This window comes from Ochotona curzoniae, unplaced genomic scaffold (assembly GCF_017591425.1).
Source record: "Ochotona curzoniae isolate NIBS_2020 unplaced genomic scaffold, NIBS_Ocur_1.0 contig_1071, whole genome shotgun sequence".
Taxonomy (NCBI): domain Eukaryota; kingdom Metazoa; phylum Chordata; class Mammalia; order Lagomorpha; family Ochotonidae; genus Ochotona; species Ochotona curzoniae.
In genome coordinates, this window is record NW_024464939.1 from 22,204,043 (window position 1) to 22,230,792 (window position 26,750).

The 26,750-nt window shown below is 39.0% G+C and overlaps 1 protein-coding gene across 2 annotated transcripts in view; it reads left to right on the top strand.

Annotated features, from left to right (window-relative positions):
* The first annotated feature begins 11,393 nt into the window (after positions 1-11,393).
* Positions 11,394-26,750, top strand: part of PPP1R42 (protein phosphatase 1 regulatory subunit 42) — a 48,412-nt gene continuing 33,055 nt past the window's right edge. For both annotated transcript variants that reach the window (XM_040995751.1, XM_040995759.1), the window contains exons 1-5: positions 11,394-11,555; positions 17,465-17,676; positions 19,430-19,596; positions 23,166-23,304; positions 25,491-25,607. In XM_040995751.1, coding sequence (XP_040851685.1) covers positions 17,548-17,676; positions 19,430-19,596; positions 23,166-23,304; positions 25,491-25,607 — 552 coding nt within the window. In that variant the 5' untranslated portion in view covers positions 11,394-11,555; positions 17,465-17,547. The remainder of the gene's footprint in view (positions 11,556-17,464; positions 17,677-19,429; positions 19,597-23,165; positions 23,305-25,490; positions 25,608-26,750) is intronic.

Genomic DNA, 26,750 nt, shown 5'->3' on the forward strand with positions numbered 1-26,750 from the left:
AGCTTAAAAAGGAACCACTAAAGAGTGGCTTAAATGGATGCTACAGAGACAGCCAACAGGATCCCCTCAGTAAACAAGCACCAGTAAACAGCCCCAGAAAGCATTTGCATTTTATTTGGAGTTGTTACCTGTATTAGTAAAATTCAGTATAGTTTACATATGAGTTCAAAGAATACATTGATAATCCTTTCCTCCTGTTCTTCCACTGACCCCTGCCTTTTTCTGTTTATTTTTGAGATCTTTAACATTTAATGTATTCCATCACTTTTGATGAAAGTGCTACAATTAATAACAATGAGCTGTTAGGAAATCAAGTTTGATTTGCTGCCATTATTCAGAAAATAAGAGTTGGGGTTGCTTTCTCCTGCAAAAACATCATCATACAGACTTGAGCTATTCAGGAGCTGGAAAGACCGTAAGTGAGGTCTGCTTTCTGTTTAGTTTCAAATTTTTCAAAGATAATGTCTAAAGCACTTTGGCAGCTATATACAGGAAATGTGTCATTTAAAACACTTAATCTCAATGCCTAAGTAGTAAAATGAGCCCAGAAGGGCTAGTTGCCAGGCTGGAGCAGAAATAGAGACATGTCTGAAAATGAAAATGAATTTGACTGGAACCAGTTAAGGGAAACAGCAAGATGCCAGAAACAAGGGTACTACAGGATTTCCCTGCCCATCTTAATATTTTGTGGCCCTATTTCCAACAGTTAAATAACAAAGTTTATAGAGTTTAGAATTCATGCATTTATGTCATTTTTATGATATACTGTCCAGTTGAATGGGTACTTCAATCTACATGTTTTGTCTGTTAATTAAGGTAACACCACACAAATTGTCATTTTAAAATCAATAGTCCTGGGCCCGTTGGCATGGCCTAGCGGCTAAAGTCCTCGCCTTGAATGCGCCTGGGATCCCATATGGGCGCTGGTTCTAATCCCAGCAGCTCTACTTCCCATCCAGCTCCCTGCTTGTGGCCTGGGAAAGCAATTGAGGACAGCCCAAAGTTTTGCACCCTTGTGGGAGACCAGGAAGAGGTTCCTGGTTCCTGGCTTTGGATCGGCATAGCATCAAGCACTGCGCTCACTTGGGGGGTGAATCATCGGACGGAAAATCTTCCTCTCTGTCTCTCCTCCTCTCTGTATATCTGACTTTGTAATAAAATAGATAAATCTTTAAAAAAAATTAAATAAATAGTCTTGCTAAGAACAAAGGAACCAGTGGAAAGAAAAGCTATTTATACTCCATTGTTCCTGAATTTGGAAAATAAGCTTTGAGACCAGACATCACTGGCTTCCTTTAAGGGACTGATTCTAAATATCGCTCTCATAAATTAGTATGACTACTTGGTATTCAGGACTTTGAAAACATCACTGCATTGCCCAATAGAATAATAAACTGCCTAACAGTGCAGCCACTTGAAAATAAACACAGTTCAGGAGCATAAGTAACTTTACAGTGAATTAGAGAAACCATGGGGTTTGGAGTGTTGCATATTGCAGGGGTTCAGTTTCCAAAAACTTGTCCTGTGAGTGATGAGGTACAGATGCATAAGTCATGCATACAGAGAAGAGTTCATTTATATTACTAAGTCTGTGCTGTATCCATATGTAGCTGAATAAACTCAACACAGACTTCGGTTCCAAGGTTTCTTTATGTTTTCCTGGATTGTTTTAACCATAACCCAAGACATATTAGTGAGCAGTGTGATGTTTTGTTTGTTTTTAGAGACAGAAATACACTCAAAAAAATGGCTTTTACTTTTCCTCATTTTTATGAGAGCTAACAACTATGTTCAAGTTATGACGTGGTTATTATATCATTTACTGTTTAACAACTGATAGGGCCTGTGTCAGTGTTTGCAAAATATTAGTTAGAAAATTTTAAATATATTTTCACTTTGGCCTATTCTCAATGCAAATTCCAATAGTGAATACATTTACATTCATGTTAGTTTAACAACAAGAAATTTCTGAGATAACAAGTCCAGAGTTTCTAAAAGTTTCTAAATATTTTTATCAAAACATGGGTGGAAGAAATACCATTTATCTTTATAAACATTAAGTCATAAATCACTTATTTTAGAAAACTAATAACATGAAACTCAGGTCAACTGTGATTAGATTGGCATACTTAAACTTTTGATCACAGGAATCAGAATATTACAAAAATAAAATCAGGAACTCTCATTTTGAGTTCAAATTTGGGAGGAAACAGCTAAAATCATAGCTTGATAACTAACACCAATGATTAATTGCTTTTTCAACATGTGGATTATCTTGGTGCCAAAAATTATGGAACAATTACCTAACAAATTGGAGAGTCCCTAAAGTCAGCACTCATATTTTCTTTGGATTATGCTAAGTAATCATGTTAAACTCTAATGAAGGAATAAAATAGTATTGTGCCTTGGGGCACATTTTGACGAACTACAGTTATATTTTTCAAACCTTAAGAGGATATACATAAAGAAATAAACTGTACAATGTTCAGTTTGACCTTTATGATAGATTTTAGAAGGCTATAAGTGTCTCAAAAATCATAAATATGTTTACCATTCATACATATTATTAACTATCCTGGAAAATTAGTTTGTATAAACTTGCCCCCAAATAAATATTGCTTTTCTGCCACAGCTGAAAAACAGAAACAGAGAGCTACCATCCACAGATCAGTTCTCCAAATGCTGCCATGGCCATGGCTTTACAGGCCCAAGCTGGGAGCTGAGAACTCAACCCAGGTTTCTAATGCAAGTGGCAGGGATCCAATTACTTGAGCCATCACCTGCTTGCTTCCCAGGGTATGAATTAACAAGGTGAGTCAGGAGCAAGAACCATGTACTGAACAAACCATAGCGTGGGATATGAGAATCTTACACAGCATTTTAACTGCTAAGCCTAACCTCCAGGCCTTAAACATTTAAATAATTCAATTTTGTTCCTGTAATTTGCCACTTACACTCCACCATCATATTTGGTTTAATTATTATTTTGCTTTTGTTGATGCTACATAAATCCTTTTAAACATATTTATAACTTTACTTCAACTTCTACGTAATGTTTCATTTTTTGCACATCTTTCCTTAGTATATAACTCGGGCTGTTGATATTCTTTATGGAACAAAGGAACACAAGTTAGACTAAATGAGACAAACTGACTAGGGATAAGGACACACATGTTGAATAATTATAGCTATTTGATGAAATGTTCTATGTCTTCAGGAAGTTAACCAGATATACCACTAATGTCAGAATTGCACATGAATACCTCTTTTTTTAGGAAAGACCTTTTAAACTTGTAACTAGTTTCAACGTTTAAGGTAAACACTACATCACTTAAAACAAAGGGACTATGAACTTCTGACCCCAAAAAGCTTTATTTACCAATCAAGCATGTCTGTTATACCAGTTTAAAAAAAAAAAAAAAAAAAAAAAGTAGACAGGAGCCAGAACCAGAAAGAGAGAAGAGAGAAGGCAATTAAACAGTTAAATAGCTACACAGATACATAGGATATTTTTAGTATTTTAACAAATTATTCTGAAAGATATGAGGACAGAGTAGATTATATCACTGAGTTTCACAGCCTCAATCCATCACCAAATAATTAAACTTTTGCTGAACTTATTATTGGCTTGATAAACTTAAGCAGTCTTGGATCTCTTCTAGAAGAGATATTGCATCTCTGGCACAAAAGATAATTTTTCAAAGAAAATTCATAAAAATCAAGGAACTAGACCTGAAACCTAACCTAAACTTTTTCAAAAATAACTCCCTTTTTTGCAATGCTCAAAATAACATGCTAAAGTGAGGACAAATTTTGACTTTGTGATTTGAGATGCATGTTGGGATGCTCCTATCCCATATCAGAGTGTCCAGGTTCAAGTTCCATCTCCCAACCTGGGAATTAGGAAGTAACTGAGACAGTAAGTGATGACTCAAGCACTTGGGTCTCTGCCACCCACTTGGGGCAGCCACACTGATTTCTCAGCTTGTTTTACCCTGACCAAACCCATCAGTTGCAGGCCTTTGGGAAGTGAATCAGCAGATGGGGTGAACTCTCTCACGCTAATATAAATTAAAAAGAGCTTCAATTTTTTAATTAAATAAATTATTAGACTCTAATTGACAATTTCAGAAAAATTCTTTTCCATTCTCTCATAGGTAGTTAACAGTGGCAATGAAGATAGACTTAAAGTAATTTCTGAGCTAAAGTGGGCTTGATTTGGTGACTAAATGAAACATGGTTGGTTAACTATGGGCCTCTACTTCGTACAGGAGGCAGGTTGAGGGGAAGACAGAAATTAGAGGAAATCTATAGCTTGGCATTGGGCAGAAATGAGTTCAAGTTTTTGAGAGATTTTATTTTCACTTTGGCACATTCATATCCAAGTGGAATAAGCATTTAGCAATTATTTCTGTACATAGATCTGGAATTCAGAATTGTTTTTGCAATAATACCAATAAATCATTTATACTTAAATAATATAGCATATAAACACAACACAAAAATGCTAAGATTTGTTTCTTAAAAAACATTGTTCATTGTTCAAAAACATTATTATTGGAGCCCACAATGTGTTCTCTATGGTACTGGAAGCCTCTTAATATCTTCAGAAGCTCCCAATTAAATGATCTACATGTTGCAAAAATGAGAAGCAACAGTCTTGGATGGAAACTGCCTTATCCATAACCAAAAGGCTTTACTAGTGTTGATTCTGCAGCTCACTGCTTCCATATATAGTTACTAGGTAACTGGTCTTCCATTCCAGCTAAGCTACCACTGCCTGTAGGGACTCTTCAGAGCTTTCATTCAGCATGTCTTATGAAAATGGGAATCATGTCCCAAGTTTTGAATAACCCTTCTCTCCTTAAAGGAATTTTCTATTGCTCCCCTGTGAGTTATTTATAACTGCATAACAAATTATCTTAGAATATAGTGGATTAAAACAATACATTTATTCTGTCATAGATTTTCTGAGTCAAGAATCTGTGTCCTGGGTTCAGCTCTAAGGCTCTGATGCTAAATCCATGCATGGCCACCCCAGGAACCCATTTCCCATCCAGTCTGTGCTTGTGGCCTGGAAGGGCAGTAGAAACCTTGATACCCAAAACCTTGAGACCCCGCATCCTTGCAGGAGAACCAGAATCTTCTGACTTCAGATTGGCTCAGCTCCAGCTGTTGCAAACACTTGGAGCCAGCAGGAAAAAGATCTTTCTCTCTGTATCTCCATCTTTTTGTAAATTTGTCTTTAAAGAAAAAAATATATCTGTGTCCTTTGCTACAGAGTCTCTCACAAGATAAAGTCAAGGCGTTGACAAGGGCTCTCATTTGAAAATTCAACTGGGAAATAATCAGCTTCCCAGTTCAAATGTCCAATGATTGTGGGCATTTAACTTCTAATTCAACTAAGCATCTCACTAGCTGTTGACTAGGAGCCACACTCAAATCCTTGCCAGATGGGAACTCTAAATGACAGCCTGCTTTAAAAGAATATTAGCAAAGGTACAAAAAGAATTTGTTTGCAAGATGGACCCTATCTTTTGAAACCTAACCACAAAAATGACATGCCATCAATTTTTCCTTATCCTTTCAGCTACAACTAGCCCACTCTGAAAGAGAAATCACACAAGGATTTAGATACCAGGAATCATCGCTGAAGCCATTGACATCCACCATGTCAAGAATATTTATCAAATTACAAGATTAGGAGGCATTAAACTAAATAAATCCTAATTATTCTGTTTGAACTTATGTGATGATATAAATGTCTTGGGCTTTTAATTTCTTATTTTCTCAATGAAAAGTAATTAATCATTAAAGAGATGGCTTACTGCTTCATCCAGTTCATGTTGTAAGTGTTCTAGAATGATAGGCAGGGAGTATATACTGAATGAGAAGGACAGACAATATAGGAAAATAAAGCTTATTTCTTTCTAAAGTTACTGAGAAACTCTGGCAGAGGCTTTTAAAACTCTTCTCCCAAAAGTACTTTTTAAATGATTCTCAAGATTTGTCATTTTTCCCCTCAAAATTTCCCAACATCTGTGAAAGTGTAAATCAAAGAATATTTTATGCTGAACTCACAAATGTGGTACAAAAGACAAGTATTTCTTGTAGTCTGCCAAACTTCTGCCATTCTGGAAAATGCACAGATGATTATTTAACACTGTGTGCCACTAGACAGGAATTATATTTCACATCTTAAAAAAAAATACCTTCTCTTAAACTTACTGAACTCAAGAATTAATTAGTAGTCGAGCCATTTTAACTGCCAACAGTCACAAGACTTTCAATTACAGGAAGAGCAGAATCCAAAATGAGATTTCAGAAAACAATTTTAACATACATTTTAAAAACCTGATTTATTGACCAAACATTGTGGAACAGCAAGCTAAGCTGCTTTGTGGAATGCCTGCATCCCACATCAGAGTGCCAATTCCAATCATAGCCACTCTACTTCTGATCCAGCATCCTGATAAAGTGTCTAGAAGGCAGTAGATGATGATCCAAGTACTTGGGCTCAAGTACTTGGGAGACCTGGATGGCACTACTGGCTCTTAGCTTCAGCTTAGCCCTTCCCAAACTATTGTGGGCATTTGTGGAATGACCCTGCAAATGGATCATCTCTCTCTCTACCTCTCCCCCATAGGAAATAATAATAAAAATAAATACATGTTTAAAAAGAAAACCATATTGGATGGCATTGTGATGGAGTGGGTTAAGCTAATGCCTGTCATACTGACATATAAGTGGCTGTTTCAGTTACTGCTTGCACTGCTCCTGATCAAGCTCCCTGCTAATATGCTCACTGGGAAAGTACAGGAAGGTGATCCAAGTTCTTAGACCCTTGTTACTCATATATAGAAATCCAAATGCAGATCCTGCCCCATGACTTCAGCCTAGCCTAGCTCAGGCTGCTACAGCCATTTGAAGAGTGAATCAAGAAATAGAAACCTTTATCAGGACACAGTGGCTCAAAGGGTACTTCTAGCTGCAAGCGCCAGCATCACATACGGTTGCCAGTTTGTGTTCCAGGCACTCCATTGGCAATCCAGCTCTCTGCCTGTGGCCTGGAAAAGCAGCTAACAATGGGCCAAGTCCTTGGGACCTTGCAGCCATGTGGGAGACATAAAAGAGGCTCCTGGCTCCCAGCTTTGGCCATTGTAGCCATTTGAGAAGTGAACCAAAGAATGGAAGATCTTTCTCCCTCATCCCTATAAACCTGCCTTTCCAAAAAAAAAAAAAAAAGAATAAATCTTTTTAATTTTTAATTTTCTTTTTAATATTGTCTACATAGTTGAGAAGGGTGCAGACCCATGAAGGCCTCTGATTTAGAGCGGAGAATGTCAGCTACGGAGAAAGGTGTGTGGGACAAATGTGTAATTTTTTTCTTTAAATCTCTGCTGTGCCCACAGTGGAAGAGAGGGAGGAGATTGCTCTTTGCTGTGAATTTGGGATAGTCATTTGATGATGCTCTGGAAAACCCAATGTGGGGTAGAATGCTCCAAAAATGCTACACAAGTGGTCTTTCCAGTTCTGAGATGTTATCAGATTCATTGCTCCAGGCTTGAGAATATCCTTGAGGATCTGATGGCTGATCAAGACCACCTTAGTGCATCCACAGACCCAAGAACATGCTGTAAAGCTTGGCCAGGACAATTGTCAACCTGTTCTGCCCTCCATCCTCTGAAGAGGCAGTCAACACCTCCTGCTGGCCTAGATGAGTTGGCTATCATGTACTCCATGTGCACCTGGGCATGCTATTCACTGAACAGGCATCAGCCACTGAGGAGGCCCATTCTTGATAGATGTACTCCAAAGTCAAACAACACATTTGTGATTTTCTCTGTGGCTAGGGTCTGAGTTCAGCAATCTAACTGGCAAGTCCCCCAAGAAACCTTGCGTAGGGTGGACCTCAGATTTGACTCATGTGTGCCAGCTAGAGCAGGTGATGGTTGCTGGGGTGACTAGAGGAGGGCGGAGTTTGCTTCAAGCCCATTACCTCACTCTGACCTCAGGCTGTAACCTAAAAGGGAAGGATGGAATTCTGGCGTGTCCCCCAGGCAATGGGGTCACAGCTACACCAATGCCTAGGAGTGGAGTTCCCCAAGTTTTCTTACCAGACATGTCCCTAGCAATGGATTTTACAAGTGCTTGTGAGTGATGGTACCCAGACTGACATGGCTGGCCCCCAGTCCTGGCACTCACCCATGGGTACTTCAGACTAGCCCAACAGGCCTACACCTATTCCAGTTCCCACCAATGGATGCTACAGCTTAGGCCAGCCTGGCCCACCTCTAGACTCAGCTCTCATGTGATCCAGCAAGTGTTGCAGCTTAGCTTGGTTTCAGGTGCCAGCAAGTGTTGTAGCCTAGCCCAATCTGGTCTGCTCACATGCATGCTGATGAGTGCTAGAGCCTTGCCCATCCTGACCTGCTGCCAGTCTCTGCTCTCCCATTCAGTAGTGGGAGCTGCAGCCTATCAGGGGAGTACCCAAAGCTACCCTACTGGACCTGTTCCCAGACCTGGGTCTTGCACATCCTGGCAGGTGCTTAAACCCAGCCTGGCATGGCCCACTCTCAGTCTCAGCTCTCACTGGTAAGTGTGTTGTAGCCTAGCCCGGCCAGGCATGACCCACACCCTGTCCTGGCATTATACATGCTAACAGGTACTATGGCCAGGCCAAACCAGGCATGGCCCCAGACATGGCTCACACAATTGATGAGTATTGTAGCCCTGCCTGGCCTAGCCCACCCCCCAGCCCAGGCTCTTGTTCTCCTAGTGAAAACTTTGGAGTTCTTAAAGTTCCCCTACCAAGCCTGCTCCCAGTCTTGGACATGTGTGCCAGTGGGTACAACACCCATGCTTAGTATGGTCGGCTCTCAGATCTAGCCTTTGCATGTGTCAACAGGTACTACAACCTGACACTGCCTGACATCCTCCCAGCCCTAGTTCCCAAGAGCATCAAATGGGTTCCTTTCATGTGAGTTCTACACTCCAGACTAACTTGGTCCATCATCACCCTACATTTTCCATGCAAACTTTCAGTCCTACAGAGGTGAGCCCACAAGTCTCCTGCAGAATCTGCTCCCAGATAGGTTCTTTCACATTCTGATGGGTACTGTAGTCCAATGTCACATGGTGCACCTCCTTCTCCAACACTCACAGGCAGGGGGCAGGGTGGTGTGTACAGGCCTGGTGTTCCCTGCTTTTTCCACATAACTTAAAAAAAAATTGGCAACTATGCTGGCGTACTGGTATAATTAACACAAATTTGGAACTAATTAGGTCCAGAATGCCCGCCAGCTATTGGCTGCTTTTCTCCTAGAAGTGTAACACTTGCATAGGTACAAGGCAACTTAATTAGATGCCTACATCTGGGGAATTTTTTTTTAATAAAGAAGATGAAGTCTTGGGCCAGTACAATGTCTCAGTTGGCACCTCATATGGGTTTCCCTGCTGCTCTGCTTCTGATCTAGCTCCCTGTTTATGGCCTGGGAAAGCAGCAGATTTTGGCCAAAAGCCTTGGATCCACCCACCCACAGGGGAGATCCCAATGAAGCTATTGGCTCCAGGCTTCAGACTGGCTGAGCTCTGGCTGTTGTAGCTATTTGGGGATTCAACCAGCAGATGGAAGATCTTTCTCTCTGTTCTTCTCTGTAAGTTTGTCTTTAAACAAAATTTAATTAATTAACTAGTTAATTAATTAATTTACAAGTACAAAAGTCTCTCAGTGCCCAGGATGGTAGCCTAGTATCTAAAGTTCTTGCCTTGTACATACTGGGATCCCATTATGGGCACCAGTCCTCCCACGTGGGAGATCCAGAAGAAGCTCCTGGCTCCTGGTTTTGGAACGGCTTGCTCTGACCATTGAGGCCACAGGAGGGGTGAACCGGCGAACAAGAAAGATTTTGTCTCTCTTCTCTGTATATCTGCCTTTCCAATAAAAATTTAAAAATCTTTAAAAAAACAAATAAATCTATCTTTTTTCTCTCCCTCCTTTTCTTTCTGTCTCTCTTTTAAATAAAATCTTTCAGGGGCTAGCACTGTGGTGTAATGAATCAAGTCACTGCCTGCATCTCCATCCAGCATCCCTTACGGGCATTGGTTCATGTCCTGCTGCTCCATTTCTAATCCAGTACCCTGCTGACACTCCTGAGGATGGCTCAAGGCTGTGGGGCCCTAAACCCACATGGGATACCCAGAGGATGCTCCTGGCTCCTGGCTTCAAATCAGCTCAGCTCTCACCCTTGTGTGTATTTCGACAGTGAACCAGCAGATGGAAGATCTGTCTCTCTTCTCCCTATAACTCTGCCTTCCAAATAAAAATAAAATAAAATAAATAGCATAATAAAATAAAATCCTTTCCCTGTAAGAAGTTACCAGTTTGCTGGCAATAGCTGATGTTACAATGTGATATAAGTGCTATGCTAAAGAACCAAATGCATCCCAGTTGTTTTGAGGGTCGAACAGGACATCACAAACAACGCACTAATCTCCCACCTGAATCTTTGAATCTCATAAGGAAAAATATGAAAAAGGCAGAGGAGGGAAGATTTTTGTTTTTAAGAATGGGCATAATCTGGTTTGAGAACACCTCAGACAAAGTTTCGTTGGAGATTTCTCAAATCAAAATGCAGGACTCAGAACCCTAACCAAGAAAAGAGAGAAGACAGAACAGGTCAACCAACCATCTCAGTTATATCTTGGCAGTGAAATACAGAGCAAACGGAGACTCTATGATGGACTATGTCAATCAGTGGATTCTTCAAGGACCTCATAGTGCTTGGAGTGGCAGATTGGCAGCGATTCATAACTGTTGAAATATCAACCACTTGAGCAAGAACCTCAGAGCATACCCTACATCCGGGACCTGGGGAGGGTGGGAAATTGGTTGGGCCTTCTCCCTTAATGCCCCCCTTTAAACATGAAGGAAACAATATGGAAAAAATAATAGTCTTGCCCACTTTCCTGTAGCCATTGAACCTTTTTACCCTAATTAAAAAATAAATTAAAAAGAAAAAAGAATGGGCATGAATCCTGAAATTTAGAGAGCAGGTGGCAAGGGGGTAAGGTCACCCATGATGAGTTAACCTGAATTATTTAAGATTATCTAAGATTATCGAACTACTTAAGGTAGTTCGAGTTTTACTGGAGGGAAGGAACAAGTTCTGGGTATACTTTCGTTCAAACAATTCTTCCTGGTTGGGGTCTGAACAAAGGTAAGTTTGGAGGAGCTGTATGGTCAAAGCTAATGGCAGGATGACCCGGCAGGGGGAAATAAGGGGTTGACAAAGACTGCTCCGAGTACCATTTGGTTCACTAACACAGGGGTAACTGATACTTCTTCCAGTTAACCGACTTCCACTCCAGCTGGCTGCTGCGTCACAAACAGCGGGACACACCAGGGACCCAGGGAGAGGCGCTCCTGCATCCTCGCGAGATTATCTGTAAGCCTAGAGTGTCTGGTTGCCTAGCAGCCTCGCGGGACTGGAGGAAACTGACTCTGGCAACACTTACCCAAACCCGAGTTACTGAGCCGACGCGTCGCTGGAGCGGTGAGGTGCCCTCTGGGAAGGTGGGGCAAAAACCCAGAGTAGGATTAGGCAAGATTGGAATCAGCTGGAAGAGAAGAGCGGCTTGGGTGCAGCCGTGGCCGCAGGGCTGAGTGAGGGAGCGGGAACTAAGTTTGGAAGGATTCAGAAAAGCCTCTGGGCTGGAGCTGGCAGTTTAAAAGAGCATCTGGGTTGGGACGTGCTTGGAACTGTAGACAAAAACTGAAGAAAATCTTGGCCACCATGAGTAGCCTGTGGAAGCCCCGGGGAGTCGAGGATTCTCAGGGCCTGTAGAGCAAGCTCTAAGCTGTGGGTGGCCATTGGGATCCAGAGATAAACAGAGAACCCTGCGGGGGGTGTGGGGAAATGCTTTGCAAGTGGTTTCTCAAATTTTAAAAACAATGGAAATCTTTTAAAAACAAAAGTAAGATAACTCACAAATGTTAACATAATTCTTAAAATACTTTAAAAAATGTATCCAGATCCACACTAGGTTTGTTTTAAACTCTTGTAAGCTTATAACTTCTCTCAAAAATACAGAAGCAATGAGATTTAAATTGGCATCTTAATACGATGAATGTTTATGCTTTGTTGAAATTTCTCTATTGGAGACTACGACAATACAGATTTTTTGAATTAGCAGCCGTACTTGGGGTTGTATGTTGACTCATTCCTCACTCTTTCCCATATTTAAGCCCCTCTAAGCTAACCGATAACTTGCTGATGATGTGCATTGGCATTACTTTCGTTCAATAGGTACTTCATTTGCGTATTTAGTTTGCTTCTTTGCTTTTCTATTTATCCGAGATAATTTTTTTCAACACTAACACCAATTTGTACACTAGAGCCATACTACATTTATAGTGAATGAGTTTGGAAATATACCTCAAAATATGACTCTCTGATAAACTATTTTAAGTTAAAGGCACTTGAAAAACAGCGAGAACACAAAAAGATCACCCTGACTTTCACTCTGGTTTTAAAAGCCTGATATGAAATCTACATGTAAAAGATTTTCTCCCTATTCGGGAAGAAAAGTATCATTTATACTGTCAAGGATGGGCAGTTGAGGAAAAGGAATTCTATACAACAACAATAATAATAATAACTTTAAACTAATCCTTATCTTCTTGACCACTCAGCTACAATGGCCCACGCCTCTCTGCTTTGTCACCTTTTCACAATTTACCATTCTTTGTCTAATTCAGCACATAAGAGTTCAACTCTTTATAAAATGAAGACTCCCATACTAGGTAAAACTTGCATTAAATATATTTGTATGCTTCTTGCCTATTGGTCTTGTGTCAATTTAATTCCCTCAGGTATAGCTTGAAAACCAAAAAAAGAGGTTAGGCAGGAGGATTCAGATAATCTAAAATGTCTGTTTTAGCCAAGTTAGAAAGCAGAGTCTCAGACAAAAACTTTCTGTGATGACACAGGTTACCATCCCAGGGCTATGGGAACAAAGGAAGAAAAGACTTAGAGATGAAGAGCAAATATAAAAGATGTGTATAATCTGTGTGTATTTTGTCTATCAATAATCTGGAGGAGTGCAGCAACAGAGAGGACAGAATAAGTCACTTGTTGCTTCTGTGTCCCCTTGTCCGGCCAAATCCTCCTTTGAGACATGGCTGCTACAGTTTAGACACCTGTTCAGCTAAATCTCTCTCAGCTACAAAGGGGAAGCCATGAGGCGGATAACAGCTTTGAAAAGTGTGTAAGGAAGGGAGGGAAAGAGAGAGTAACAGAGAGCCAGAGAGAGAGAGAGAGAAAGAGAGAAACAAACGAAAGTAGAAAGAACAGAAAGAAATGTGAGAGAATGGGCATTAACCATCAAGATGCTCACATGCCATATCTACTTTCAGCTTCTGTCTCCTGACTCTAGACTGCTGCCATTGCAGATCCTGGGAAGCAGCGGTGATGGCTGTGATCATTGCATTTTTGCAACCAGACAGGAGACTTAGACTTGAGTTTCCAGCTGAAATAAATAAAAATGTTAAACATACCCCCTGCCGAATTTTCTGAAGTTATAAAATTTGGCTCAAATAAATGATAAATGGGTATTGCAAAAGGAGTAGACATTTGACAAAGCAGTTAAGACACCACTTGGAATGCCCACATCTCATATCAAAGTTCCTGGGTCCAAGTCCCAGCTCCACTTTCAATTCCAGCTTCCTGCTGGTATGCATCCTGGAAAATAGCAAGCGATAGCTGGGATTCTTGACTCCATTTGTAACCCACATGGAAGACCTGCAATGCATTCCAGGCGCCAGTCACAATTCCAGCTGTTGCAAGCATATGGGAGAATGAGCCTCAGCAGATGGAAGACCTCTGTCTTTCTGTAATTCGGGGGGGTGGGGGGGGGGAAGGGAAGGAAGGAAGGAAGGAAAGAAAAGAAAAGAAAAGAGAAGAGAAGAGAAGAGAAGAGAAGAAAAGAAAAGAAAAGAAAAGAAAAGAAAAGAAAAGAAAAGAAAAGAAAAGAAAAGAAAAGAAAAGAAAAAGAAAGACCGATCCTGGGTCCCAACTACAAGAGATTAACAAAGGAAAATTAAACATCTATAATAAAAATGCCACCTCTGGTGAAACCAGCTAAATGTAAAATATCTGAATCTTAAATATGTGACTCACATCTGTAGTAGAAGAGAAAACTGGATATTAATGTGACTTGCAATATTAATAATGTCTTCACTTTTTTTTTAGTTTTAGACACTGGGAGAAAAAACTGAAAAAATATGTAAAGTAGTTATTAAAAGATAAAACAGAAACTAGTGAAATCAAAACAGCACATAACAGCAATGAGCAGCAAGCCTGCCATTAGTGTTCCTTGAAGCCAAGCAACAAGACAAGCCTGTTCAAGTTATAACTGGCAAAATAGATTTTAAAAATAGAGAAAATGCAAAAAATGGAATATAAGGCATTTATCTTTTTTATTTTTAAAAGTATAAAGTGACAAATTTCATGTATTTCATAGGTTCAGTTCTAAAAAAAATCATACAATCATACTTCCCTCTCTCCTTTTCTCTCCTCTCTGAAACCCATCCTTCCTTAATTTTTTCCTTGAATTTTTGCAGACATAAATTCATTCCCAATAGGCTCAATCACCATTAACCATAATATTCAAGAAGTATAAATTAGAAAGACCACAATTCCATGGGAGTCTAAACAATGGCTAAAAACAACAACCATATCACAAAATGTCCCTTCCATCCCTATGCTTTTTTATGTTCTATATTAACTGCCATGTATCATAATTTGCCACATATCACAAACATTTTGCTTTGGGGAATTGGCTTATTTCAGTAAGCATGAGTTTCTAGTTGCCTACATTTTATTGACAGGATAGATTGATATTAATAGACAGGATTTCATCTTTGTTTTTAATGGCTGATGAGTAGGCCAAAGTGTTTACATACCATTTTCTTTATCCAGTCATCTGTTGATGGATATCTAGGTTGATTCCATATCTTAGCTATTATAAATTGCACTGCAATAAGCATGGGGATACAGATAATTCTTTCATGTGCTGATTTAATTTTGCTTGGGTAAATGTCCAGGAGTAGGATGGCTGAGTCAAATGATAAAACCGTTTCCATATATGTAAGGAATCTCCATACTGTCTTCCATAATGGATGTATTAGTTTACATTCCCACCAACAGTATTTTTTCCCTGCATCCTCTCCAGAATTTATTGTTTTATGATTCAATCACTTCCTGGCATTTGGGCTAAGATCAAGTGTAGTATTGTTTTCTGGTTCTTAGATAGTAGCCATTCTAACTAGAGTGAGGTAAAAATATCATTGTGCTTTTCATTTGCATTTCCCTGATGGTTGATGAACCTGAGCATTTTTTTCACCTGTTAGCCATTTGTACTTCAACTTTTGAAAATTGTCAGATCATGTCCTTTGCCGTTTCTTAATTGGATTGTTTGCTGTATTGTTGTTGGATTTCTTGAACTCTTTGTATATTAAGAATGTTAATGCTCTATCAGTTATATATTTTGCAAATATCTTCTTCCATTGTGTCAGTTGCATCTTCACTTTGTTGAATGTTTCCTTTGCAATGCAGAATCTTCTTAGTTTGATGTAATCTTTCCTATTTTTGCTTTTATTGCCTATGTTGCTGGAGTCTTTTCTAAGAAGTTTTTCTTATACCAATGTCTTGCAGTTTCTTTGCTATTTTCATCTAATAATTTGATGATCTTAGGTCACAGATTTAGATCCTTGATCCATTTTGAGTTTATTTTTGCATAAAGCATAAAACAGTCTTATTTCATACTTCTACATGCATAGATCCAATTTTGCAGCACCATTTATTGAAGAGACTGTCCTTCCTCCAGGGATTGACTTAGCTTATTTGTCAAAGATTAGTTGGTTGTAGTTGATAAACTGATTTCTCGAGTTTCTATTTTGTTCAATTGGTCCACATGTCTATTTTTTGTGCTAGTATCAGGCCTTGTAGTCTGTCTTCAGATCTGGTATTGTGAGAACTCCAGATTGGTTTTTGTTGTTAAAGATTGTTTTCGTTTTGGGGGTAATTTCTAGTTTTTCCATATCAATTTTAGCATTGAGTTTTCTAGATTTGAGTAGAATGTTGGTGTCTTCATTGGAATCAGACTGAATCTGTAATATTACTTTAGGTATTGTGGACAAATCTTTCATGTTTTTATGTTTTCTCTTTCTTTAACGTTTTGTCACATACTTTGAGACATACTTAGTTAAATTTATTCCAAGGTGTTTACATTTTTGTAACTATTGTGAATAGGACTAACCTTAAAAGTTCTTTCTCGGGCATGGCATTGTTTGTATACATTTATTAGTTTTGTGTGTGGTTTTATATCCCGCAACTATACCAAAGTGTTTCATGAGTTCCAATAGTCTCTTTTAGCTCCTGTCTATATAGGACCATGTCATCTGTAAACAAAAACTGTCATTTATATAAAGGTTGTACTTTAGATATAATATGGCTGTCTATAATTTGGTTGTTTTATAAATTATTAAAATTCATGTGTAATTATCAATGTTGCTGGATATAAATAATATTTTTAAAATATCATGCTTCTTTTTTTAAAGATTCACTATTTTTTTATTTATTGGAAAGTCAGATACAGAGAGAAGGAGATACAGAGAGAAAGATCTTCCCTCTGCTGGTTCATTCCCTAAGTGGGCACAACAGCCAGAGCTGGAGATGACCCAAAGCCAGGAACCAGGAGTTTCTTCCAGGTCTCCCATGTGGGTACAGGATCCCAAGGCTTTGGGGTCATCCTCTACTGCTTTCCCAGGCAACAAGCAGGGAGCTGCATGGGAGGTGGGGCTCCCAGGATTAGAACCAGTACGCATATGGGATTCCAGTGAATGCAAGATGAGGATGTTAGCCTCTAGGCTACCACGCCAGTCCTGGTGATTTAAATTTATTTATGAAAATGTTTGTCTTGGGCCCGGCGCCGTGGTGCAGTGGTTAAGGTCCTCGCCTTGCACGCCCGGGATCCCATATGGGTGCCAGTTCTAATCCCGGCAGCCCTGCTTTCCATCCAGCTCCCTGCCTGTGTCCTGGGAAAGCAGTGGAGGACGGCCCAAAGCTTTGGGACCCTGCACCCACGTGGGAGACCCAGAAGAGGCTCCTGGCTTTGGATTGGCATAGCATCGGCCATTGCGCTCACTTGGGGAGTGAATCATCAGACAGAAGATCTTCCTCTCTGTCTCTCCTCTCTGTATATCTGCCTTTCCAATAAAAATAAAATAAATCTTAAAAAAAAAAGAAATTGTTTGTCTATAAAATTAGAAAATAATTTAATATTCCTAAAAGTTCTACAAACTAGCTTAACAAATCATTTTATGTAAGAAAAAGTATATCAAATAACTTATCAAGTTTCAATATGATGTCATAATGCTCCTTTTTTTTCTTTGACTTTTTAGGAAGTTGGAAAAAAAATACCTAAGCCTCCTTGACATGGTATCAAAACAGAGCTACTGCGGAGAGTTTGATTTATAGAGAAATTATGGTTCGACTGACCTTAGATTTAATTGCCAAAACCAACAATTTCAAAGGGCGAAAAGAAGGAACATTTTCACAGTACCTGAAGAAAATAACTCATATAAATTTTTCAGACAAAAATATAGATGCAATTGTAAGAATTCTTAAATTGCCTTTATATTATTAACATTATAAAGTAAAAATTGGTTTGACCTAATATATTAGCTACATTTTGCATATGCTCAATAACTATATATTATCAAGAAACTTTATATTATTTAATTTTAATTAAATAATGCTTGTGAAATTCTCTTATTAAATCTTATTTACATTTGTTGCTTATGATATTACACTTACTAAAACTGCCTATAAAATATAGCATTGTGATTTTAAATATGTATATATGTATATATAAATGTTCCTGGACTATGTTGTAAGGTGTAGCAAGATAGCTTTGATGACATATAATAGGAAATAATCACAAAGACAATTTCCCATGCCAGAATTTTTAAGAATATGTATGAATGCCATATTTGAAGCTTAATGATGAAATCCTTTTGTACATAGTTAAACTGGTTATGAAGATTTATGTTATATTGGATCAGTTATATCAGACAAGATTATGTTCCTTTGAATAAAATGTAAAACTACATTTTCTTTGTATGAGATAATTCCCTGCTTTAATTTGGGAAATTGAAAGCCACACTAATCTAGCTAGGCCATTTCTAATGTTATCCATTGTCTGACATAAATGCCAAAGACTAGAACCGAGATAATTTTCTTAGAAACGTTGAAATTATTGAGGAGAGGAATCATGTTTATTTTGTTGGCATCAGTATAAATACTCCATCTAATACAATGCCTGACTCACATTAATTGCTTAATAAATATCAAATGAATGAATATATGAAAGAATTGCCAAGTCTGTTAAGAAACACTTGAGGTTTTTTTTATTGTTCTTGTCGTTTTTATTACTCTCATAACCTCTCCTCTCCTTCTCTTCTCCCCTGCCCTCCCTCTGCCCTCTCCTCCCCTGCCCTCCCTCTGCGCTCCCCTCTCCTCCCCTTTCTCTCTTGTTCTCTCCATCCCCACCCACCCGTTTTGCTTTCTTCCTCCTTCCCTTCCTCCTCTCCTCCCCTCCTCTCTGCTCTCCCATTCTCTGCTCCCTTTTGCAGCTCCCATTCTGGATTCCTGGTGATCTTTCTCACCAAGAATCCAGTTGCTCAAGCTTCAAGTTTGTCTTTTGTTGCCCAGAGCTCTCTAACTCATCATACCATATCTAAACTGCTTTCTCTGGAAAGCCCCCATTTACTGCTCTTTTTTTCAGTCAATTTTCCTCCAGTTTGAATGATCTTGTTTTGGAGGAAAGCACGGGTGAAAGCAATTCACACATTATGAAATCTATAAGACATTACTACGGAAACTAACCTACATTTAGTGGTTTTTCAGCACTCCTTGCAAGGGCATTATTAGGCTTTTAAAAAACAATTTTTATTATAACTTTTAATTTAGTCATTATTCTTAAATATATAAATTATTTTCCATTTTCAGTGCTATAACCATACAAATTTATTTTAAAATCCTTCAAAATTATGAAGCCCTGATTTATATTTTTGGGACAATAATTTTGTCACTGCTTCAGCTCCTGGAGGAGCCAGTTTCCAAGGAAAACTGCTTGCACTAGGAAAAAAAACTCAACAAATATCATTAATATAATTTCAAAATGCAAAGTCTAGAGCACATGTCGTAATCATCCTAGCTTGTTTTGACTGTACTAACAGAGACACTGTTCTGTTGTATTAATCTTAAGGAAATCTGCACATTGATCAAGTGAAAGATTTTCTTAAAAACAGACTTACAAGTTTTCAGCAAAAAACTAAATACGGGTGTTTTTTTTCTCCTTTTAGGAAGACCTCTCTCTTTGCAAAAATCTTAGTGTTTTATATTTATATGATAATCGTATTAATCAGATCACTAACCTGAATCATTCCACAAATCTGACCCACTTGTACCTACAAAACAACTGTATTTCATGTATAGATAACCTGAGGTCATTAAAGAAACTAGAAAAACTGTAAGTGCTTTTATTTTTGAGTAATGTAACTGCCATTTATATGGAACGATACACATTTTATACATGTGTTTCCTTTTTTCATTGTCTAAAAATAAAATGTAATCAACTGATTCTTAATGCTTTTCAGAATATATCTCAATTTTTATTATATTTACTATTATTAATACAAACTTAGTTGCTTCATAGGCATTACTTAACAATTTTATATCCTATCAAGCCTGCTATACTTTTATTTGGTGGTGGTTGTAAGTGTTATAGTGTTTTAAGAACTTAGAGATACCTAAAGCATTCTCATGAATGGTTCAACAGGCAAAAAAAAAAAAAGTTATCTTGGCACCCAAATTCTGTGTCTTTCAGAATCACAAATCTTAATAAGTCATAGAATTTAATGTCAGATTTGATTGTAATAAAGCATTTACTCCTACAATGATGATAATTAAGCAATAAAGCAATAAAGATCAGTTTCCCCAAATGGAATAATTATCATGCTTCTCAGAAATTGGGTGAAGATTCTCAGATTGAGACACAGATTAGAGTGGGAAATCCTTATTAAAAATGCACTTAGGGACCTAGCATTGCAGTTTAGTTGGTAAATTCTCACCTGTTGTGATGCAAAAATCTCATATTGAAACATCAAATCTCAATCCAGCTCCCAGCTAATGGATGACAGTTTGAAAAAGTGAATCAGTAGATTCTCTCTCCCTCCCTCCCTCCCTCTTACCCTCACGTTCTCTCTCCTCTCTTCTTGAGTCACTTTGCTTTTCAAATTTTTTTAAAGCATATGGTCAGGGGCTGGGTCATTGGGTCAACTGACTAATCCTCTATCTATAAGTGCCAGAATACCATATGAACATTGCTTCGTGTCTCAGATGCTCCACTTCCCACCTAGTGCCCTGCTTATAACCTGGGAAGGCAGCAGAGGATGACCCAAATCAATGTCACCCTGTACCTGCATGGAAGATCTGAAAGAAACTCTTGGCACCTGACTTCAGATCAGCTCAACTCTGGCTGTTATAGCCATCTGGGGAGTGAAGCTCTTTCTCTCTGTCCTTCTCTCTGTAAATCTGCCTTTCCAATATAAATACATACATACATACTTTTTTTTAAAGGCATTTGTGTTTTGTGCCTATATTCCAATCCTGGCTCTTCTCCCTATAGGTTCCTGCTAATGTGCATCTTGCCAGCCACACAGGAGACCCAGATTTACCTCTAGGCTCCTGACTTCGGGCTGGTCCAGGCTTACCTTTCTGGGCACTTTTGGGAAATGAATCAGAAAATGGAAGATCTCCCTTTGCTTTCCAGGGGCAGGCCTTTGGCATTTTGATGATGATACTACCTAGCATGCTCACATACCATGTCAAAGTGACTGGGTTTGACTCCCACCTATGCTCCAGACTCTGGCTTTCTGCCAATGAAGACCCTGGGAGGCAGCAGGGGGTAGCTCAGGTGGTTCTGCTGTTGTTACCCAATTCTGGCCCTGGCCCAATTCAGCTGTTGGTAAGCGATTTAGTCAGTGACTCAGGAAAGGGAAAACTATCACTCTCCATCTACCTTTCAAACAAAAATAAAAATGTTTAAATATGCATATTACTAGGACCTAACATAGATATCCAAATTTGTATCTCTAGGTTCAGAAATGGTCTTTCTTAAGGGTTTTATTTTTTAAGATATTTTTATTGGAAAGGCAGATATACAGAGAGGACAGACAGAGAGGAAGATCTTCCATCCGATGATTCACTCCCTAGGCAGCCGCGACGGCTGGAGCTGAGTCAATCTGAAGCCAGGAGCCTCCTCCGGGTCTCCCATGTGGGTGCAGGGTTCCAAAGGCTTTAGGCTGTCCTCAACTGCTTTCCCAGGACACAGGCAGGGAGCTGGATGGGAAGCAGGGCTGCCAGATTAGAACTGGCGCCCATAGGGATCCTGGGCGTGCAAGGTGAGGACCTTAACCACTGTGCCACTGTGCTCCAGGCCCAAGGGTTTTGTTTGTTTGTTTGTTTGTTTATGGCGAGCATTGGTAGGGGGAAGGAAGAGAATGAATCTGCTGATTTACTCCCCAAATGGCCACAATGACTAGGGATGGGCCAGACCAAAACCGGGAGTCTGGAGCTCTATCCTAGTCTCCCATATGGGTGCAGAAGTCCAAGCATTTGGGTCATCTTCTGATTTACAAGGTGCTTTATCAGGGAACTGGATCAGAACTGGAGTAGCCAGTTATACGTAACTGGAGTAGTGTTATACGTAACACTAGCATTGCAGGGGCCCAGTGTGATGGCATAGCGGCTAAAGTCCTCGCCTTGAATGCACCATGATCCCATATAGATGCAGGTTCTAATCCCGGCAGCCCTGCTTCCCATCCAGCTCCCTGCTTGTGGCCTGGGAAAGCACTTGAAGACAGCCCAAAACCTTGGGACCTGCACCCATGTGGAAGACCTGGGGGATGCTTCAGGCTCCTAGCTTCAGATCAGCTCAGCTCTGGCTGCAGTCACTTGGGGAGTGACTCATCGAATGGAAGATCTTCGTCTCTGTCTCTCCTCCTCTCTATATATATCTGACTTTGCAATAAAAGATAAAATCAATCTTAAAAAAAAATACTAGCATTATAGGTCATGGCTTAATCCATTGTACCATAACACTGGGCCCCCAAATCTTAATCTTTAAAACTATAAGCCAGGTGATTTAGAAACAAGATAACTTTCAAAAAATCTTGTATTTATTTGAAAGGTAGAATTACACAGAAACAGAATGATAGAGATCTTGGACCTGATGCAGTAGCATCGCAGCTAAAAGTCCTCGTCTTGCACGTGCCAGGATCCCATACTAGTGCCAGTTCTAATTCTGGCAACCCCACTTCCCATCCAGCTCCCTGCTTGTGGCCTGGGGAAGTAATGGAGGACAGCCCAAATCCTTGAGACCCTGCACCCATGTGGAAGATTCAGAAGAGGCTCCTGGCTCCTGGCTTTGGATCAGCTTAGCTCCAGCCATTTTGGCCACTTGAGGAGTGAACCAGTGGGTAGAAGATCTTCCTCTCTTGTCTCCTCCTCTCTGTATATCTGGCTTTCCAGTAAAAATAAAAAGAAATCTTTTAAAATATACATAGAGATAGAGATCTTACATTCACTGTCTCACTTCCCAAATAGCCATAATGTCTGGGACCGGTCCAGGCTGAAACCAGGGGAGAGGCCTCCCAAGTGGATACAGAGGCCAAGCACTTAGGCCATCCTCTGCTGCTTTTACAGGTTCATTAGTAGGGAGCTGGATTGAGAGTGGAGCAGCCAAACCAGTGCCAATATGGGATGATAATACTGAGGGTGGTGGCTTAACCCATTACACCACAGGGCTGTCCCTCAAATATTTTTGAAAGAATTATTTCAATTACTTCACTTAAAAAATAATTTGGACTAAATTGAGCATAGCAATAATTTCATTTAGATGAGCCACTCATAGTCAATATAAATACAAATCTGCATGGGTAATTTTCACATAATTCAATGATTTTCTTATCTGTTTTATCACTTTTAAGAACTATGGCATTCTCAGTATGGCCACACAGAGTCATGTCTGTTTTTCAGGTATCTGGGAGGCAACTACATTGCTGTGATAGAAGGTTTGGAAGGACTGGAAGAACTGCGAGAGCTTCATGTTGAGAGTCAGAGACTTCCTCTTGGAGAAAAGCTTCTTTTTGATCCAAGAACTCTCCGTTCCCTGGCAGTAAGAACACGTTAAAATACTCCAACAAGGAATGTAGTGATTAGTAAGTTACATTGAACAGCAGGATAGTGAAGGTGTTTCGGGACATGGTACATACACTGCCTGTTTATATGGTCATTGGGAGTTTATCGGGGAACTGAGGCTGCTATTTCTACATACATCTCAGAAACTCGCATCTGTACTCTAGGATACCTGCCATTCGAGGTAATTGAAAGGATCAAAAGAAGGATATGAAAATGTTATGTAAGCTGAAGTTCTAACATAAATGTTAATTCATTTGTTGTCTGGACTTTCATTATTTTCATGGGTCAAAATTTTAGTAGAAAAAAAAATAAAGAGGAATGAAAAATAACTTAGCAAAGTCTAAACAACCTAGGGTACCACAGTAATGTTTAATCACTTTCTCCATAGTTCTCAATTTAATTCATAGGTTCACTGTGTATGGATTTTCCTCTTCTGATCTATGTAGTTTGAGTGTTCCAGACACCAACTAGTCATATCACATGGAGAACACCCCAATAAGTTAAAAGGCAAGGAGGTGCCATTAAGGTTCAAGCTACCTGAAAACAGAACTTTGTAACACAATGAGATAAAGTTGTTGGTTTTTATACAGATATCATCAGTGTTATTCTAGAAGGTACAAAGATGCAAGGCAAAAAGTAATATTTGTACCAAGTTCATAAAACTTGAGGTAGTTTTTCTAATTTAAAAGAAAGTGATCTGATTTCTATTCTAGCCCATCCTGATAGTGTCAACTCTCACCAACCTCCTCTCAATTACTGAGACAATTAACTGGCCTTATTGTGGGTATGACTACTTTTATTTTATTTTCATATTTATCTTTATTGGAAAGGCAGATCTACAGAGAGAAGGAGAGACACAGAGATATTCCATTGCTATTTCATTCTCCAAATGGCTGCAACAACTAGAGCTGAGCCAATCTGAAACCAGGAGTAAGGAGCTCCTTCCAGGTCTCCATGCCAGTGCAAGGTCCCAGGCCTTAGACCATCCTTTGCTGCCTTCACATGCTATAAGCAGGGATCTGGATTGTGAGATAGAGCAGCTGGGACACAAATCGCTGCCCATATGGGATACTGGCACTTGCAGGTGGAGGATTAGCCAATTGAGCCATTGTGACAGTTCCTCCCCACCTTTTAAGATTTATTATTTTATTGGAAAGGCAGATCTACAGAGGGGAGAGGCAGAGAGAAAGTAGTTTTATTTTAAAACACCACTGAAGGCACCAGCATGATGGCAAGACTAACAAATATGCCTGCAATCACCAGCAATGCATATGGGTGCCAGTATCCCATACGGGCATCAATTTGTGTCCTGGCTGCTCTGCTTTTTGATCCAGATCCTTGCTTATGGCTTGGGAAAGCAGCGGGGGATGGTCTAAAGCCTTGGAACCCTGCAACTATATGGGAGACCCAGAAGAGTCTCCTGGCTCCCAGCTACAGATCAGTTCAGTTTTGACCTTTGGGGCCATCTGGGGAGTCAGTCAGCAAATGAAAGATCTGTCTCTCTGTAAACTTGGCCTTCCCTATAAAAATAAATAAATCTTAAAAGAAGAATGCTCTGTTGCTATTGCTTAACAAAACCACCACTGAAAACAGCTGTACTGTACTATTCAATTTTTTGTGTGGAATATGAAACTGTAAATATAAAACATAATTTTTTCATTTATTAAAATGTATCATAAAGTATTTTCTCTGAAGGTTGCTGTGAAAGTATGCCTTAGGGGTAGACTGCATTTTAGTGGATTCCTGGGCCTCAAATTTTAAAATAATTTTGAGTTAGTGTTGCTAATAAACACACTTAAATCTTAGTGATATTTAATACAAAATGATAATTGGCTTAAGTTGCAACAAGCATTTTTTATGTTGTGTTACTCAATTATTGGAGAATTTTTTTTTTTTTTTTGCTTTTTGATTCTTATCCTAAAAAGTTAAAAGCAGGTTGTATTGAGGAATTATAGACAAAAGGAGTATGTCACAGTTATACTATAATTATAAAAGTCTCATGAAAAAAAGTTGCTTAAAATCAAAATCTCCATGACTTTTATAATAAGCCAAAAAGTCTAAACTGGTAACTCTTAAACTTTCCATGTATTAGAATATCTGATTTTTACATATAGTATTCAGATTATTTACTAAGTATAATTTTTGTTACCCTTCTTATTCTAGAAATCCCTCTCCATATTGAATATTGGAAACAATAATATTGATGACATAAGAGACTTAGAAATATTGGAGAATCTTAATCACCTCATAGCAGTTGACAACCAACTTCTGCATGTGAAGGTATAGTATAAAATTTTTAAAATTTTTATTTGAGATTATGATTGAAAAAACATTTTGTAGAAGGCATTTTGGCACAGTGATGAAGCTGCCAGTTGCGATGACAGCATCCCATATCAGAGCACCAATTCAAGCCCCAGGTACTCTCTTTCTTATCCAGTTCCCTGATAATGTGCCTGGGACAGGAACAGAAGATAACCAAAGTACTTGGACCCCCACACGACTCACATGCGAGATCCAGATGGAGTTTCAGGCTCCCAGCAGCTCCTACCAATACAGCTATTTGAGAGTGAGACTACAGATGGAAGACCTCTATTGCATCGTCAAGTATATCCTGAAAGAAAAAGAAATTTTTAAAAATTTGCTAGAAGAAAAAATGTATTTTGAAATAGTCATAAAATGTGTCACTTGAGTATAGCATTTAAAAAACTATTCTGAAAAAAAAAAACTTCTGGATTTGTTCTAAAATTAATTTTTGACTCTAAATTTTTAAAATGTATTTAAGTAATTCTGCTCTCTTATCTGGTTTCTCTCCCAAACACCAATGCCTCCATCTCTTATTAATACAACAAAGGTCTCTTCTGAGAAGGAAGTATATGCCTTTTACTCTCTGCATTATTTTTTTCCATGAAATGTTTCTTTCTATAGATTAGATTTCCCACTTCATAAATCATATCACCTAATTTTTAGTAACTATGACTATATCAGCCCTCTTTCCTGGCTGTTCCCATTTGCATGTGTGCCCTGAATTTTACATTTATTCTAATTTTTACTACCTATATTAAATCTATATAATATTATACTATACTCATTCAATTATTCATTCAAATATATATTGGTCACTTACATATTTGTCAGACACTATATAGGCACAGTTTAGAATAAAGGAAGGGAGGATGTACTTCCTGGTCTCAAGAAACAACAATTAATGAAAATATAAAGCAATTCTATTTTTTGAAAGATTTATTTATTTTTACTGCAAAGGCAGATGAGATTTACACAGAGAAGACACAGAGACCTTCCATCTGCTGACTCACTCCCCAAATGGCTGCAACAGCTGGATCTAAGCCAATCTGAAGCCGAGAGCCAGGAGTTTCTCCCAGGTCTCCCACATGGGTACAGGGTTCCAAGACTTTAGGCAATCCT